This window comes from Ricinus communis, chromosome 3, assembly GCF_019578655.1.
Source record: "Ricinus communis isolate WT05 ecotype wild-type chromosome 3, ASM1957865v1, whole genome shotgun sequence".
Taxonomy (NCBI): Eukaryota; Viridiplantae; Streptophyta; class Magnoliopsida; order Malpighiales; family Euphorbiaceae; genus Ricinus; species Ricinus communis.
This window is the reverse complement of record NC_063258.1, coordinates 4,346,750-4,366,186: the sequence shown is the minus strand read 5'-3', so window position 1 is coordinate 4,366,186 and position 19,437 is coordinate 4,346,750. Positions and strand designations below refer to the sequence as shown.

Here is a 19,437-nt window from a genome sequence, read left to right as displayed (position 1 = left end):
TTGACTAGGGACTTACCTCCAGTCTGGTCACTTAAGTATCCAAATAAGCCGGCGTCCAGAGAGCAATGCTCGACCAAGGACCTTACCTCCGACAGTTTACTCAAATCAGCCCAGAGAGCCATGCTCGACCAAGGCAAAACTCATAATAATCTTATTACCTGTCCATGATCATTACCAGTGCGCATGCGGTCTTGATGTAACTCACCAGGTGGCATGTTCTACGAAAGCCACATTTCCCAAATTGCAATCATCACATTTAATAAATATCATTGTCTAATGAAATCATTCAACACATATCGAAATAAAGATTAAAAATTTAGGGTAAAACAACGTGCAATTCGTGTGAAAAAATAATAATATTTATATTATTATAACGTTACTAATAATAATATTTATATTATTTTTAATAATTAATAATCAAATGAAATATATTTATATTGCAATACTAATAATCATATTAAGCATAAATTTCTAAAATAGTATATTAAATTCAGACTTAGCAATAGTGCAACGATTAAGTGACTTTAACTCACAGATTGGCGACCTCCTAGCTCTGCTCCGGTGCCTCGATTGGAGCGAGCCGAACAGACGGATTATCTAATCACGGAAAATAATATATCAAAACGCTGAAACAATTTATCATTAATCCTAGGTCTAGATTCCTAGGACTGACTATCTAAGAATCTCAACTCGGAAGAATTCTATCGAAAATCCTACAGAATCTCCCCTAAAATATGAATATTTACCCTCCGTAAAACGGGTCAGGACTTGCCAGAAAAACACTACAAATATCCAGCAATTCAAAACAACGGGAGTCGAGTCTCCAGACTTCACTATTTTCTCGACTCCGCCACACAGCACAAAACACAAGGGCAGGCAAACCGACAGACAATTACTTTCGGCTCACAAATATCATCTAATATCCAACATAGAACAATAAGCATAAATTAAATCAAAGAGTTCTTAAATCAGCGGGCCATAAAAAATTACTGAAATGCTCGATAGCTCGGTTGACTCGCCTCCGGCCGCCGAAGTCTGATCGACGATCTGAACATACCATCAGACTCAAAACGACGCATTGATGATGATTGCCGCTTCTGATTTTCCGATCCGACCCCCGATCATCCGGAGAAATTTACGGACGATCTCGGCCGTCGATTTGTAAACGAAGCCCGATCGCCACGAAACTGGTGCCATTGTGAAGCTTAAGCTGAGGAGATTCGAGATAAGTCCTCCGATCGTCCATCCTCTGCCGGAGCTCGCCGGAAAAGCTGAAAAACGCGGCTGCCACCTACTTCACCAAAACTCCCTCCTCCGGCCACCAAAACCGACGCCACCACCGCCAAAGGTCGCTCTCTCCAAGGGGAGCTGATCGCCATCGAGATCGGCTGAAAAGGCCGCTGGAAACGGCCGGAATGGCCTCCGGAAGCCGCTACTCCTACGAGCGATTCGCCAGCCTCCAAGACCGGCCACTTCCAAAGTCGCCACCGACGACGCACGCCGCCACCTTCCCCTTCTTCTTCTTCGGCCATCTCCCTCTCTTTTTCTCCCTCGATCTTGTTTCTCTCTCCCTGACACTCTCTTCTTTCCTTTCTTCTATATCGACAATTGGTCCCTCAACTTTTTCTTATTACAATTTAGCCCCTAACTTGTTAATTACTTACAATTTCATCCAGCAAAATTTTAATTTAACCTCTAAACTTTTCTTAGCTTTTCAATTAAGCCCCTAGCTAATTAATTTGGGCCAAATTAGAATTATTGAAAATACACAATTACATATATACTCCTGGCCGACATATTTATTTACAAAAATAGCAAACATACAAATTTCTATCAAAACTCCATAATAATAAAATTATACTTTTAATCCTCATCCAAAAATAATTTTTTAATTTAGTCCTAACACACAATTAAATTAAATAATCAACTTACTAATTATTTTTCAACTTAAAATTTAATACCACTAGTTAATTAAAATACTAATTTCCCCAAAATTCTTTTAATAAAACATCCTTTACAAATTCTTCCATAATTCTCCAATATATAATTTTATTTATATATATATATACATTTGGAAAAAATTTAGAATGACCAAAAATATAATTTATTTCTCAAATAATTTACTTAATTAATTTCTTGAAGATCCAACTAATTGGATATAGAAAAATAACTTATTTAATTGTCTAATATTAAAATTTCCATTAACATTTCAAATTAAACCAAATAAAAATAAAGTAAAATTAATTTAAATAAGAACTTATTTATTAATTATTATTAATATAATCATTATTAAGGGATAAATTTTGGGTATTACAGAGGAGGTCATGTAAGGCAGTTCATTTTTCTCATTTTTTGGCCAATTCCTTCGTGCTTCAGGTGATCAGAGAATATTTTCAGACCCTACTCATTGCAATCTCTCCAATGGCATCGATTTTTCTTTGATCGGACTCCTTTAGAAATTAATGATTGGAAATTGTCTGTGATGTTTTGGGATGATTAGGAGCTGGATCGGAAAAGCAGAAGCTAAATTCATTCTCTATGCATTATTTCAAGTCCGTAAATGCGCTCGGATTGTCGATCGGACTCCGGTTGATGGATACGAGTCGACTAGTTTATCTATATAAATTCTTTAGTTTGTTGACTTTAAAATTGCTAATTAAAAACTATATTAGTATTAATTAGAAAAAATGAGTTAATATAAGTATCTTTGGAGAAATTTAAGCGTGTTATTAAAATTAAGTAAAATTGAGTAATATGTTTAATTTTCAAAAGGTTTTATTATTAGTTGTTTTATAATATTAGAAATGTGAAGCTAAATAATTAAAATAAATAACTTAGTTTACCCTAAAGCGATAGCCATAAATTCCAGCAATTAATTAAATATATGCGATTGAGATTTTAATTAAGTGATTAGTCTATAATTAAATTTAATAATATTATTAGTAAAAAAATGATAGATAACAATAAAATATTATATTTTATTACAATAAACAAATTAAAAATTTATATTTAAGAAATTAAAGAAAATAGTAGAATTAATATTGGCTATATTATAAATAGTACTGTGAGTGTAAGATAATTAGTTGGTTTAATTTCTAGATTTTTGAGATGGATTTATTATTATATATGTAAGCATTGAAGTCAATTATAATAGCTAGTGAATAAGTAGTAATGTTGGAAAATAAATAAATAGGAGTAATAATTATTATTAATATAGTTATTGATTGGTATAAAGTGAGATTTAATTTAATAAAACTAATTCTAGGAGATTGAATGAAACTTGTTGTGGGATGTGTTGTGTAAATTTTTACAGGTTTTGGTATCGTCATTACGGGGGAAATTAGTCCATATTATAGGAGAACTGCTGCTAAATTTTCGGTAAAATCAATTAATTAAAATAGATAAATAGTTAATAGAATTATGCTAATATTAGACTAGGATTAGGATTGGATTTTAGATATAGATTAGTAGATATTGGTTAAGGATTATTGAAAATACATTTAAAATTAATTCTAAAGTATATTCTTGCATGGAATTCTAGAATTGTGTGCTCGAATAGAAATCCAAAGGAAATTAGCAGAAAATGTTAGTGAAGGTATAGTCGGTCGTGTTCTGCACATCAAGTAAGTGGATAAATTTATAACATCATATTTTTCAGTATTATATTATTTATGATTAATTTCTATGAATTATTTAAATGTCCCTACGAAAAGTTACTTTATTTCTAAACTCTATTATTTTCTATAAAATTGGGAACAACAAGTAGTATTTTAGTTTTTCTCTTATAAATGAATATAAATTTATATAGCTCGATAAATGGGCATACACTCATTTATGTGACCTATGAGATCACACCTTGGACGCCGGTTGTAAATAGATCAATACCGTCTTTAGGACAACGCCTAGTATACGCATAGTCTTTGGGGGGTATGCTAGGTGGTGCCTTTTGAGGGCTTTTGTCTGCTTGCATATGACTAGTTATTTGCATTTTGGGATCTGTATAGGTGAGACGTCTGAGCGTTCAAAGTTACTAGGGATCATTAGGATATATCCATGAGTATATTAGTTTCCACTAAATTATTTTTGTTTACCCTTGGTATGATATCAGAATTTAAATTAGTATCGATTTTCCGGATTGGATCAAAATTTACAAATAATTGAATTTAAATCAATAAAAGAATTGCATATTTATATATACATTGAACTATTTCTTTATTTAAATAGTTATATAAAATTTCATTTGGCTAGCTAGAATTATTTTACCAAATATTTATGATAAGAATTTTAACAATATTTTTCTCCAGCAGAAAAGTACGGTATTGTATGCATTTTTAATATACATCATTGTTTGTTCCCCTTTATTATTTGTTTATCCTTTCAGTGAGTTTTACTCACCCTTTATTTTTTCTTCACCAATTTTATGCAGGATGTTAAGAGTCAGATCATATTAGAAGTCGAGCAGTTAGAGCTTCGGGTTACTAGACTCCACAGTCCAGGAAAGTGAAGATAGAATATTAGATAGTTAGCTTTAGTTTAGGCAGGACCGTTATAGTTGGTATCACAATATAGGTTTAACTGAACTCTAGTAATTGAAGTATCAGGTTTAAGATTTTTATTTAGATATAAGTTAGGGTTAGTAAATCATACGCCATTATTTCTAGAGAAATTTATAATTAAGGATAAAACCAAATAGAAATGAAGGTGTAAATTATTAGTGTGCAGAATGTATTAGATTGCAAAATATGGTTAATAGATTAAGTATTAAAGAATTAAGTGTGATGGTTGAACATCCATGAGGATTCTAATCCTTGAGAGATTTGAAGTAATTTTTAATTCTAAAAAGTTTTAAATGTTTTCTTAAGATTGAAAATCTAATTCCATTTCAGTATGAGAAATGAGTTTTTCCTTATGATACGAGATTTTCTATTACAAATTTTACAGAATTTAGACACTTTTGACAGCTGAAGAATTTAGCCTCGATTTGACGATAGCAAACAAGTTTGTTGATGGTAAGTGGTGGGTGATGTTTTTATACATAAGATTTCAAAAAAATTTAAATTTCATGAGAAATTTTTTTCTTTTGGGACTTGACTTCTTGTGTCCAGGATCTTGTCATGCAATCTACATCGCATCAAGAGTCACCTAGCATCATCATTGCATCATGATCATTCATTCATTGCATTTATTATGTGTATATAGTTTAATGTTCTAGACACAAGGACCCAAGTTCCAAACAATGAAAAATGATTTAAATGATTTAATGATCTTTATTAAAAGTTTTAAACAACGTTATTTTAAGAAATGACTCCAGAATTTGATTGAAATTTCAAGATGGATGATGGGAGATAGAGTTCTAGTTACCACTTTAATTTCTCTAAAAACTAACAGAATTCAAACTTATGAGTTTTCTTTATGTGATATAGCTAGAGATAAATATACATATGTGTCTTCTGGTGACTAGATATGATAAGTATATGATTTGATCAAGTTATCTGAGTGGGCATATATATATATATGGTTGATTTGACAGTTGCAGGCTATTGATGCTATACTTATAGGAGATTTTATTAGTTTCATGATGATGCCTAAATTGTTCTAGGATAGGAAAATGAAGTGAAGCTCATATGATGATTAGTCGCTTATATATAGGTGGATGATAGTTTAGAACTACAGTTGTACTTGGTTCGAGAACTCACAATTTTCTTAGAGAAATAAGCAAGTCATGGTTAAGCTAAACCAATTTTAATTCTTGTTAATAGTAGTCTGCATAGGTGAGACGTCTGAGCGCGCAAAATTGGTAGGAATCACTAGGATATATCTATGAGTCTATTAGTTTCCACTGAATTATTTAATTTAATTATTTTTATTTACTTTTGATATGATATCAAAATTTAAATTAGTATCAATTTTTTCGGATTAAATCGAGATATGCAGATAGTTAAATTTAAATTAGTAATTGCATATTCAAATACATGTTGAACTAATTCTTTATTTAAATAGGTCTATAAAATTTCATTTGTCCAACTAGAATTATTCTATCAAATATTTATGATCATAATTTTAGCAATATTTTTCTCTAGTAGAAAAGTATGGTATTATATGCATTTTTTTAATACAAATCCTTATTTGTTCACTTTTATTTGTTTATCTTCTCACTGAGTTTTACTCACCCCTTATTTTTTTCTCCATTAGTTTTGTGCAGGATATTAGGAGTCAGATCAGACTAGAAGTCGAACAATTATCTATTTCTTTAGCTTTGCAAGATTTCATTTGTCCAATTAAATTTATTTGATTAAATATTCATATTCTTAATATTAATACTATTTTCTCTAGTAGAAAAATATTAAAGGATTAACTGTATTGTATAAATTTTATTCAATTTTTTATTTGTTTCCTCTTGTAATTTTTTTTAGTTTCTAATTAAATTTTTACTTACTCTTTTTCCACTCACCAACGTTATGCAAAATGTTTAAGAGTTGGATCAGAATAAAAATATGACAGTTAGAGCTTCGTATTGCTAGACTCTATGGTCTGAAAAAGAAAAAATAAAAATTAAATAGTTGGGCCCAGTTTGGATAAGACAGTTATATATTATTATAACATATATAAAGTGCAAAAGAGGAAAAACAAATATACTAAAACATTCTTACTAATTGTTTAATTAATTAGATTAATTTAGTCATCTTATTAATTAAATTAATAAATAATATTAATAATTTTAGAAATTTAACTCTATTAGTATTTTATGTTGATTATAAAGTAAAATTTTAAAAGGTAATAAATCTAAATTAAAAAAAGAAAAGGAATTATAAGAAAAAAGAATGTGGCATTGATCAATTAGATTTCACTATTACCGAGATACATGCTCTACAAAATCGAAATCGAATATTAGTTTCTAATAATGTTTATTTAAAAAAGAAAAACAACTAAATGTTGTATATATTTATATAAATATAATTCTTTATACAATTGGGTCTATCAACTTTAAAATTATATATTTAGCTCTTTTTACATAATTTTTTTATTCATATATATATAGTGTTATATAAGAAATCATTACTTTTTTAAATCACTTTATTAAAAGTTCTAGATAAGTATAAGTAATTTTTTATTTAGTAGATAGAGGTGACATTGAATAATAAATTATAATATGATTATATTTAAATAAATAATAATTAACGATAATGATGATAGTAACAATAATAATAACAACAACAATAACAATAACAATAATAATAATAATAATAATAAATTTTAAAAACATTTTAAAGACTTTTACTAGTCAAGTCTATTAGAAATTAATATTAAAAATTATATATTGTAAACTTTTTAACTAAAGTTCTATCTCTATCAAAAGTTTTATTAGTTTTAAATATAATTTATTATTTGCTAATTATTTATTACTTAGACATATTTACATAATTAGTAATTTCTTAGTTAAAATCTTATATAATTATTTTAAATTTACTAGTGGGATATTTTCTTAAATACGAGAATATAATTTTTTTAAAGTAGAAATTCAATTACATAAGAAAAAAATGTAATATATTATTTTTAGTTGAATCTTAAAAAAATTAAAAATACAACACATATACTAGGATTAAGCTAATAACAGAGTGTATTAAAGAGTAGAATTAGTAATATCCACATACATCGCATGCATGAAAAGTTACACATTTATTTATTTAATTTCGTAATGATAAATAACAAAATAAAATATTTGAAGAATATAATCATAATTAAAATTTATTTATTCAATAGTGCCATGCATAATGCATGTTATCTAAAATAATGAATTATTAACTAATCATTAAGTTTTAACAATAATTTCAAAGTTTCAAAATAATCGACATGATTTAAACATACAAGTTTTGTAAAAATTTTATAATAATTTGAATAATATTTTATATTTTAAAAATTCCAAAAAAGTAAAATCAAGCGATTTAATTACACTTATCATAAACAGTAAAAGTAAATTATCAAGCATCCATAATTATATTATGGCTCGTCAAGTTATTCTAGTAGCTCGAGCTTAGCTCGAATAAGTCGGCAACGAGTCAATTTCAAATATTTTTCAAGTCAATCCCAAATAGTTTGTGAGCGGACTCGACTTGGTTACACTCTGATTAATTATTGTAACGCCTACTGTAATACCCCGAATTTTTATATATTTAATAATGAGTTTTTATTTAAGTTAATTTTAGCTTTATTTTTATTCGGTTTAATTGGAATGATTTAAATACAAATTTTGAATGTTAATGTTAGACAAATAAATGAGTTATTTTTTCTTATCCAATTAGTTTGATTTTTAAGGAGTTAATTAAATAAATTATTTGAGGAATAAATTATATTTTTATTTAGTTATTCAAATTTTCCCCAAATGCATATTTATATAAATAAAATTATATATTAGAAAATTATGATAGAAATTGTAAGGGATGTTTTTATAAAAGAATTTTGGAGAAATTGGTATTTTAATTGATTAGTGGTATTAAATTTTAAGTTGAAAATTTATTATTTAAATTAATTTTGTGTTAGGACTAAATTGGAAATTTATTATGGAATAAGGATTGAAAGTATAATTTTATTTTTATGGGGTTTTAATGGAAATTTGTGAGTTTGGTGTTTTTGTAAATAAATATGTCGGTTAGGGGTATTTTTGTAATTATGTATTTTCAATAATTCGGACTTGGCCCAAATTAAATAGTTAAGGGCTTAATTGAAAGGATAAAGGAAAGTTAAGGGGTTAAATTGAAATTCTGCAGGATGAGATTGTAAGTAATTAAGAAAGTTGAGGGACCAAATTATAATAAGGAAAAGTTTGGGGCCTAATGTCGATATTGAAAGGAATGGGATCGGGGAGAGAGAAAGTAGATCGGGAGAGAGAGAGAGGGTGATAGCCGAAGAAGAAAAAGAGGAAGGCGGCGGCATGCGTCGTCGGTGGCGGCCAAGTGCTTGGATGGCCGTCGAAGCGGCGGCCGGAAGGAGAACAGCGTCTGGCGAGAAATTGCGCGTGGGAGCGGCAGAGGCCGGCGTTGTTGGCGGCCGAGTCGGGTGGCGATTGGCTCCTCTCGGCGTGAGCTTTCTTTTGGCAGCAGCGGCGATGCCTGTGGTGGCCAGAGACGGAAGATCCGGTGGAGAGAGAAAGTAGGGGGCAGCCGCGTTTTTAGGCTTTTCCGGCGAGCTTCGGCGGAGGATGGACGATCGGAGGACGTATCCCAACTCTCCTCAGCTTAAACTTCGCAATGGCACCGGTTTCGTGGCGATCGGGCTTCGTTTGCAAATCGACGGCCGAGATCGTCCGTAAATCTCTCAGGATGATCGGGTGTCAGATCGGAAAATCAGAAGCAGGGATCGTCATCAGCGCGTCGTTGTGAGTCCGATGATGTGTTCGAATCGTCGATCGGACTCCGGCGGCCGGAGGCGAGTCGACCGAGCGATCGAGCGTCTCGGTAATTTTTCTCTGGCCTGTAATTTTGTAATTCTTGGTTTAATTGTGCCTATTGGATTATATTGAGTATTTGATGATATTTGTGAGTCAAAAATAATTGTCTGTCAGTTTGCTTGCCTCGTATTTTGTGCTGTGTGGCGGAGTCGGGAAATATTGAAGTTTGGGGACCCGACTCCCGTTGTTTAAATTATTGGGTATTATGAGTGTTTTTCTGGCAGGTCCTGAACCCGTTTTTACGGGGGGTAATGTTCGTGTTGTAGGGGAGGTTCTGCCGGATTTTCGGTAGAATTCTCCTGAGTCGAGATTCTTAGACAGTCAGTCCTAGGAGTCTAGACCTAGGATTAATGATCGATTGTTTCAGCGTTTTGATAAATTATTTTTCGTGACTAGATTGTCCGTTTGTTCGGCTCGCTCCAACCGAGGCACCGGAGCAGAGTTAGGAGGTCGCCAAACCTGTGAGTTAAAGTCATTTAATCATTGCACTATTACTAAGTCTGATTTTAATATGCTATTTTGGAAGTTTATGCTTAATATGGTTATTAGTATCGCACCATAAATAATTTCACTGGATTATTAATTATTGAAGATAATATAAATATTATTATTAGTAATGTTATAATAATACCAAATATTATCAGATTTCCACATGAGTTGCCTGATGTCTTACTCTTAATTGTTAATCGTTATTTTGATATGGTTGAATGATTTCATTATACAATGATATTTATTAAATGGATGATTGCGTTTTGGGAAATGTGGCTTTCGTAGAACATGCCACCTGGTGGGTTGCATCAGAACTGCGTGCGCACCGGTAATGATCATGGACATAAGGTTATTATGGATTTGTTTGCCCTGATCGAGCATTGCTCTCTGGGCTGAGTTCAGTTGATTGCCGGAGTTAAGGTCCCTGATCGAGCTTGCTCTCTGGGCGCCGACTTATTTGGAATTCAAGTGTTCAGGCTGGAGGTAAGGACCCTGATCGAGCTTGCTCTCTGGGCGCCAGACCTGTTGGATTAAGAGAGCCGAAAGGCTATTAGAATTTGGGGTTAGGGTTCTACTGAGCCACTCGTCTCGTAAAAGTAAATATATATTTTTATTTATTTGTTTATTATGGTATGACTATAATGTGGATTATATTTACGTGCATGGTTTGATATACTGATTTGAATAATTTATGTTTTTTGAGAAGAAGCAATAGTCTTTAGATTATTTGATTTTAACTCACTCTCGAGATTATTTGATTTTAATAATATAAAGTTGAGATGAGATTTGTTTAAGTCAGTGAGTGTCAGGCTTACTACGGGTTTCGGTGGCCTTACGCCTACCCATTCCCTAGTGCCGGTCATGGGCCCACGGGTGGGGTCGTGACACCTGCATTTTCTCATCATCCATGTTATGTGCATTTACATTTAATCATTGGGCATATGATGGTATATCAATAATATTTTTATTTTATGAGAATATATATATATATTAATTATAAGTAGAGAATAAGAAGCATGATATTAGATTATTAATTTAGATAAGTTGATTAAGTACTTGGGTTATGTGTATTAAGCCTTAAGACTTAATTGAACCAATAGTTGAAGGTTGGGTAAATAGATTGGACTTAGAAGATACAATTAAAAGTTAGTACCTATATATGGTTAGTAAGAATTAATTTAGGATGATAAAACTAGTTTAAGTAGGTGGTGGCATTGAGAGATGAATCTTGGAAATTGGAACCATGAGCAAGCTCATTTTACCTCTTCATTTCTCTAAAATTCGTACATGGCCAAAAATACAAAATTTGGAATAAGAGAGAGGAGTGGAATACCTAGAAAAACTTAAGATTAAGATAGGATTTTACCAACTATTGAAAGAGCCAAGCTAAAGCTAAAGGATTTAAGCATATTAGCAACCCAAAAGCTGAAATTGGTAAGTTGTTAATTGAGTGTTATTAATTTGTCATTAGGGTTCTTGATTAAAAATTAGAAAAACTTTAATTGATGCTCTCATTGATTAATTAAAGATCTGATTATCATAAATTAGTAGAGTATTGAATGCTTGCATAGAGATTAAGCTTGATTTAAGTTTAAGTATGTCAAGATAGAAAACTGTCAAAATTTCAGCAACCTTGATGTTCTGTATTTTAGGCATAACATGGGTTATATAAGTCCAAATTAAGCTTAATTGATGTCTATGGAAATTTTGAAGAGTCCTCTATAACTTTGTAGTTTTGTAATTTTGCTATTTTTGCCGTTTTTGTTGCTTAAATTGAGCAAACAGATTTCTGCTCGGGTACAACTAGCTGTATGACCCTTGCTCAGTAATTTGAAGATAATTAAATCTATAGAAGTCGGAATTGAGTAATTTTTCTTGGAGATGAAACTAGACGCATAAACGGATATGTCTATTTAATATGAGATTTTTTTATTAAGCTAATTTTGCCCAGCAATAAATATACCTTGGTACTAAATTCTGTCTAGAAAACAGAGATGTTGGAGATTAGTTTTGTGCAATTTATTTGATGTTAATTTGAGTTAAATTAGTATTTAACTAGATGGAAAATGTTTCTATGATATTAAAATAATAATTGAGAGTTTTAGAGGAAGAGTTAGACCTATGAATTTAAGAGGGGATGATCTTGTAATGCATTAGAGCTAGCGTTTACATGAATATTTGGAATATGCATGAAATGTGAATTGATGAATGTGTTGACAGGTACTCAAAGGCCTGGAAAGGAAGTTGTAGAGAAAGGAGGTTCTTATATGCTAAAGGAATAAGTGTATTTTGAGTAAGTAAATAGTTAATATTTGCTATGTTTATATATTTAATCAAATATTCCGCGAATGGTGGTGTTTGCTTAATATTGTGTTATGCTTGAATGAATGAGATGGAAATGATTGGTGTTGAGTGGAACAATTGTTATTGCTTGAATATGATATAAGTGAAATGATTGAATTGTGATGTTAAGTGCATATGTGCATGTGAATGGTAGATTCCCCTGTGAAAATATATATATATATATATATATATAAAGCCTTGGGAGGCTAAAGCCTAGAGAGGCTATAAAAGTATGTAATGTGAGGATGAGGCGGAGCAGCTTACGTGTGCGATAGGTGAGGATGAGGCGGAGCAGCACATTAAAGGGGATCCACAAGCCGTGAGAACTAACCATAATTGTTGAATTGTATTTTTTCTATGATGGTTGTAATGAATTGAGTAGAATGGTATGAATTTATGCCTAAACTATGAATCATGGAAAGTTATGTGATTGGGTGGAAATTGTATTAAGTGTATGTGATATAGATTATGTTGATTATTTATTTACTGAGATGGAGGCTCACCTCTCTCTAAAATTTTTCTTTTCAGGTTTGTAAATAGTAGTGCATCCGTTGGTTGTATGCGAAGTCTAGATTTTAGCAGTTCTGTCAGGTTGGGCCAGTTTTGTGGAGTCTCCTCCTGATGCATTTTGTATGCAGTTATGTGATATATATGGAAGTATGCCTTATAAGGCATAAGAAGATGTTTGAAATACTTGTTAAATGATGTTTAAGTATAATCATATGTTTATATGTTAATAACCTTGTGTCTTGATTCTTAACAACCTGCATATTGACCTATCTACATGTAGTATATATTCTACGACGCTTGTATGCTTCCTGGCTAATGTCTATTGGTTAGCATGTAATGGAGGTGTGACAATTATACATCGAGTTTTATATTTGTTAAATTAAAGATTGAAATTTTGAATTAGTTGATTAGAATGTTGAGGTTGAAGGTGGAGAAATTTGATTATAGAAACAACCTAGCTAGTTCTTTGACCCTTTTGGTATCCCTAATTATGAGATAGAGCACCAGATTTAAATACATTATCAGATTTGTAATTGGCATTTTTCAATTAATTTAGGGTTAGATTATTCGTATTAGTTTTAATTTCGTAGTTTGTCAACTTCTTTCTTTATTTGCAGGAAAAAAGTTTTATTTTTTCTCTTTAACAAATTAATGGTGTGATTTACTCCATAATACTATCAATTTTTGCTAATGTGGCACATCTTTCTCTTCTTCTATATAAAATTCACATACGCAAACTAAGAGTATTATGGTGATTTATTAAGAATCAAATTTGACGTATTTAAAGTGAGATCAAACCACAATTACATTTTTTTTTTTTTTACTTTCTATGCTTTTAAAATTTCTTACACTTTCATAAAAACAGCATATACAAAGTTGATTGCAGTAAGTTTAAAATAATTATACGACGTGCATATCTGAGGCCTTATATCCTACAGTCCGGATCACATTGTTATATGGTCCGGCCAGCTACTAACGTAACGTAACGTATGTTCTTTTTAAGAAAAAATTATGTTCATTAAATCGGTACTAAATATTAATTATTTAAAGATTAAATATTCATTATTTTTAACATTATTTTACTAAAAAAATATTTGTACTACAATATGAATATTTGTAGGATAACTTTAGTTTAACTTATTGACTGTATAGATAATTTATATTATATCTATGTTATATATATCCATTTAAATAAATTAATGAATATGGAATTCATTAGTAATGAATATCCATTAACAAACTAATAACTATTATCCTTATAAATAACGAATATTTATATTAAGCACAAAATTATTTCAATATGCATTACAAAAATAATGAATCTGACTTTCGTAAAGAATCAATATTATTTTTATCTGAAAATAAATATTTTATGGTGATTTGAGAAACATATATAAATTTTTAATTATTGAATTGACAATAACAAATTAATAAACATGTAAATCATAAATGATGAATATCCTTCACTAAAATAATGAACATTTAAAAATTGATTAAATATAAAATTAACATTGTTATAGTAAAGAATAAATATTATCCTATAAGTGATGAGTATTGATGTCCATTATAAAATTGTAACACTTTTGGTTATAGAATTATCAATTACATATTGATAAAATACTTAAATTTTCAAATAAGCCAAAAATTAGTTTCATTCACTAATATATAAAATTTTAGTATATAAAGAGTTTCTAATAATTATGCTATATTAGTTCTAATAGATAATTTATTTTACCATTTGCTAAAAATATATCGATTTTTAATTCTATAGAGTATGATTAATTGAAAAATAATAAAAATATATATGTTACTAATTATGATAATTTTTATATTTTATTCACCTATAATATATAAATATAAATATATATATGTATATATATTAAATTTTGAGATATATTCTTTTAACATGTGTTATTATATTTTGATACATTTTGATATTTGTACTATTTTTAACATATAGAGTTTAAATTTATGTATAAAGAAAATTAAAAAAATATTAAAAATATTTAATTATTATTATTCATAAAAATATCAATAACTATAAAATATTAAAAATTCTATTTAAATTTATTTATAAATTTAATTTATTTTATTATTTAAAATTAAAATAATTATGACAATCGCATAACGTATAGGTAAAAATTAAATATTATAAAATATAAAAAAATATTTACTTAATATATAATTTTAAATTATATAATATTAATTTTTATAATTAATTTTATTATAATCTCAATTTTTTTAAGTAAATTGCCTATATATCTTATCATAATTGTAAAAGCAACCAACATTTCTGGGGCTGTTTTTCATAAATTTGACTAAGTAAACAAGAAGTACAAACTTTTAAGTATTATGGCAAAATCCAAAGTATATCTCAAATCAATCCAAATCTATGTATATTAAAATCTAAATATCAAATGGTCAACATATAAGTATGTATACTATTCTTGATGATGCCACTTTGACTTATTCAAACGATTTGCAATAAGCATTGGAAAAACATTAAATATAAAGTTTTGCGGTCCACATTCATATGCTTGCTGTTGCAAAAATTAAACAGAGGATTGAAAAGTCTTATTTGTATATATTTGAAAATTCTTAAGTTGACAAATAGCTAAGGGTTCTTCTTGATTAGAGAGACTTCAAGCCTTATTTACTGAAACGTTTAGCAAAAGCCATTGGAGGTACAAATATGGCTGCAGAAATACTACATCTACATGCTTTCCTACTAATCATCCATTTCACCTTCTCTACTTCATTCGACACCATTACCTTAAATCAACCCATTAAAGATGGTAACCTTCTACTCTCCGAAGAAAAGACTTTCACACTCGGGTTCTTTACTCCAGGAAATTCCAGGTACAGATATCTAGGAATATGGTATTATAAAATACCAAAACAAACAATTGTGTGGGTAGCAAATAGGAATAGTCCAATCAATGGTTCCTCAGGAATTCTTTCAGTTAACCGAGATGGAAACCTCAAGCTATATAGCAACCATGACCAACAAGTTCCAGTGTGGTCTACAAATGTTTCAGTTGAAGTGAGCAGCACTTGTGTTGCTCAGCTCTTGGATTCAGGAAATTTAGTTTTGATGGAAGATGCAAGTAAAAGAGTTTTGTGGCAAAGCTTTGATTATCCTACAGATACTATGCTATCAGGAATGAAGCTGGGGTTGGATCGAAAGACAGGTTTGCGTCGATTCTTAACATCATGGAGATCAGCAGATGATCCTGGAATTGGAGAATACTCGCTTGAACTCAATCCCACAGGATCTCCACAAGTCTTTCTCTACAAGGGTAGAAAGACTATTTGGAGAACTATTCCATGGCGAACAGAAACTTATGCGGATGTAAGAAATTACACTTTAGTTGATAACCAAGATGAGATATCCATTTCCCATTTTATTATCGACGATTCTGTTATCCTAATTATTGTGTTGGATTATTTAGGAATTCACAGACATCTAACATGGTATGAAAGTGAAGGTAAATGGAACGAAATATGGTTAGCCCCAAAATATCAATGTGGCACATATGGGCATTGTGGCAGTTACAGTAAGTGTAATCCAGCACTTGTTGATCGTGTATTTGAATGCGATTGTTTACCTGGGTTCGAACCAAAAAATACAAGGGTTTGGAATATTCTAAGAGATGGTTCAGGTGGGTGTGTCAGGAAGCGGCTAAAATCATACAAAAGGTGCACTCATGGAGAAGGGTTTCTGAAAGTGGAACATGTTAAAGTTCCTGATACTTCAGTAGCAACTTGGGTGAACATGAGTATCAAGGATTGTGAACAAGAATGCAGAAGGGATTGTTCATGCAATGCCTACGCAAACATAGATATTGTCGGGAAAGGGATTGGTTGCCTTATGTGGTTTGGTGATTTAATAGATACAGTAGATAATCTTGATGCAACAAGTGATCTATATGTTCGCGTTGATGCAGTTGAATTAGGTACTGGATTCTTCTTTTTTCTTTTCCTTTTACTAATTTCTACCTTCTTTTCTTTAATTTTTTTTTTCTGCCTTCAAAAGTAAAAAAAATTAATGTTTATTTGCCTTGTCTACTTCTGCAGCGGCTTCCAAGAAATCAAGCCGGTTTCTTGGAAAGAGGAGTATGATTTTAATTTTCGTATTGTCTATTGCTTCAGCTTGGTTTGTGATTATCCTATTGGCATATATACTCAAGAGGAAGAGAGAAAAGGGTAAGATTCAGGTTTATGTCTGTTGGTTTGTGCTTTGCCATGCATATTCTTCTGCTATGTTGTATTCTGATGGGGAAATTCCAAGAGGATCATATGATGCTATGTCATTATGCAATAATTTAATAAGAATTTGACATGCACAACAATGAATGGCAAACTCAAATTTCCTTTAACATGAATTAACTAATTGGCAGCATTGATTTCAGTTTTACATGTTTGTTGCAAATTAGCATCGCACAACGGTTGCATTAGATATATAGTTTCCTGCTGATAGGAGACATCTATATCGTGAAGCTACCTTTCACTGTAAACAAGAACATGAAAAGAATTCAAATTATATCTTATTTTGTCGGAGGACAGTGAGAGATAAATGGAAGAGAAGATTCAAAGAGATAAATGGTCTGACTGCAAATAAAGTTGGAGATAGTAGAAGCCATCTAGCAATTTTCAGTCACAGGACCATACTTGCTGCAACCAATAATTTCTCTGCAGCTAACAAGCTTGGACAAGGTGGTTTTGGCTCAGTTTACAAGGTAATCTCTATGCAAGTATTTCAAAAACTTAATGGAATGGTTTTTGAAATTTAATTTAAGTTTCTGTACATGATTATAGGGTCAACTAGCTAATGGACAAGAGATTGCTGTGAAAAGGTTAGAAAAGAATTCAAGGCAAGGAATTGAAGAATTTAAAAATGAAGTAATGCTAATTGCAAAACTTCAGCACAAGAATCTTGTCAAACTCTTAGGATGCTGTATTGAGGAAGAAGAACCAATGTTAATTTATGAATACTTGTCAAACAAAAGCTTGGACTTATTGCTTTTTGGTAAGATATTCTATGCTTGTTCCTTAATATTTATTTTATGCATGTTGTCCATTAACTTCAGATTTGTCTAGAGAGAAAAAAAAATTATTAAGATAGATTATAAAAATTAATATTTAAATAAGTTTTATTTTTTATTTTAGATGAAATGAGAAGGTCAATCCTAAACTGGAAAAACCGCTTTGATATAATTATTGGAATTGCTCGTGGGATCTTATACCTTCACCAAGACTCAAGATTGAGAATTATTCATAGAGATCTAAAAACTAGTAATATTTTATTAGACGAAGAGATGAATCCAAAAATTTCAGATTTCGGTATAGCGAGAATATTCGAAGGCAAACAAATCCAAGAAAAGACGAAAAAAATTATTGGTACATTGTAAGTTCATCTTCGTATCAAAAAGAGAATATTGTAATACTATAGTACTAACTGATATTATTAACATTAAATATTTTGAAATGAACAATATAATAATTATTTTTTGAGTTGCAGTGGTTATATGTCGCCTGAGTACATTATTCGCGGAAAATTTTCAATTAAATCCGATGTCTACAGCTATGGTGTTATATTATTGGAGGTCATTGCTGGCAAGAAGAACAATAACTTTTGCCCAGAGGATTCTTCTTCAAGCTTGATAGAATATGTAAGTTCAATAAAATCTCTGGTTGCCTTGCATACTAATAAAACTATTTCTCAAAATCAAACTAGTGAAATGGCTAGTTACTAGTTCAACTGATCATATCGATTAAATCATTGATCTAATGAGTCTGATTAAATTTTTAATTTATTTTATTTTTTAAATATTTTATACCTAAAACCGGCCTAATTGGCATGTTAGACCTATTAAATCTGATTAAACTAACTAATTAATAAATAAATAATTAGTTAACTCAATTAGTAAAACACTATATTAATCATTTTTAATATAATAATTAATACATTTATTTATTTCTTTTTCATTTTAAAATATTATAATAGTGTACATACAATTCATCTTATAAATATATGCAGGCATGGGAGATGTGGATAGAGGATAGGGCACTGGAAATAATTGATTCATCATTGAAGGAGTCGTATGATTCTCATGAAGCCTTGAGATGCATCCAAATTGGATTATTATGTGTGCAAGCTAATGAAATGGATAGACCAACAATGTCTAATGTTCTTCTAATGTTAAGTAGTGAAATATCTCTTCCTTCTCCAAAACAATCTGCATTTATTGTTAGTAAAAGATTTTATAATGATTGTGTAAGAGAAGAAAGATCGTGTTCTGTAAATGAGACCACAATCACTACAGTTGTAAGTCGTTAAAGATATATGTATTTATTAAACACCAACATAGTACGAAACTTGTAAAAAACTTTCTTTTTTTAGTAAATATTTTGGACTCTGATAATCATTATGAAGAAAATTCTTACTTAAAGGTGATATATACACTACAATAAATAGGAAAGTAACATGTATATATAAGTGTTTTGGGAATACTTGTATAATGGCTCTTTGAGATTTTTATGTTATAAAAACCACATCAAATGGTCATTTATGACTGATCAATTACCTCCAAAAATCCATAATATTATGCATTTAATATTTCTCATTCTTACAATTAATTTCTTAATTC

The 19,437-nt window shown here is 30.2% G+C and overlaps 1 protein-coding gene across 2 annotated transcripts; it reads left to right on the top strand.

Annotated features, from left to right (window-relative positions):
* Positions 1-15,394: 15,394 nt before the first annotated feature.
* On the top strand, positions 15,395-19,212 carry LOC8264056 (G-type lectin S-receptor-like serine/threonine-protein kinase RKS1). 2 transcript variants are annotated; one of them, XM_048371529.1, is made up of 7 exons: positions 15,395-16,743; positions 16,940-16,993; positions 17,354-17,526; positions 17,606-17,816; positions 17,957-18,194; positions 18,309-18,459; positions 18,828-19,212. In XM_048371529.1, exons 1-7 carry the CDS (start codon positions 15,480-15,482, stop codon positions 19,125-19,127), a joined length of 2,391 nt encoding a protein of 796 aa, XP_048227486.1. In that variant the 5' UTR covers positions 15,395-15,479; the 3' UTR covers positions 19,128-19,212. The 2 variants fall into 2 exon arrangements, with proteins under 2 accessions (XP_048227486.1, XP_025015077.2); XM_025159309.2 differs by having other exon boundaries at positions 15,397-16,743; positions 16,865-16,993.
* Positions 19,213-19,437: the final 225 nt, after the last annotated feature.

Coding starts and splice junctions, on each gene's coding strand:
- LOC8264056 (XM_025159309.2), top strand. CDS start 15,480: ATGGCTGCAGAAATACTACATCTACATGCTTTCCTACTAATCATCCAT. Junction 16,994..17,353: donor CAAGAGGAAGAGAGAAAAGG/GTAAGATTCAGG, acceptor GTCGGAGGACAG/TGAGAGATAAATGGAAGAGA. Junction 18,460..18,827: donor CTTCAAGCTTGATAGAATAT/GTAAGTTCAATA, acceptor AAATATATGCAG/GCATGGGAGATGTGGATAGA.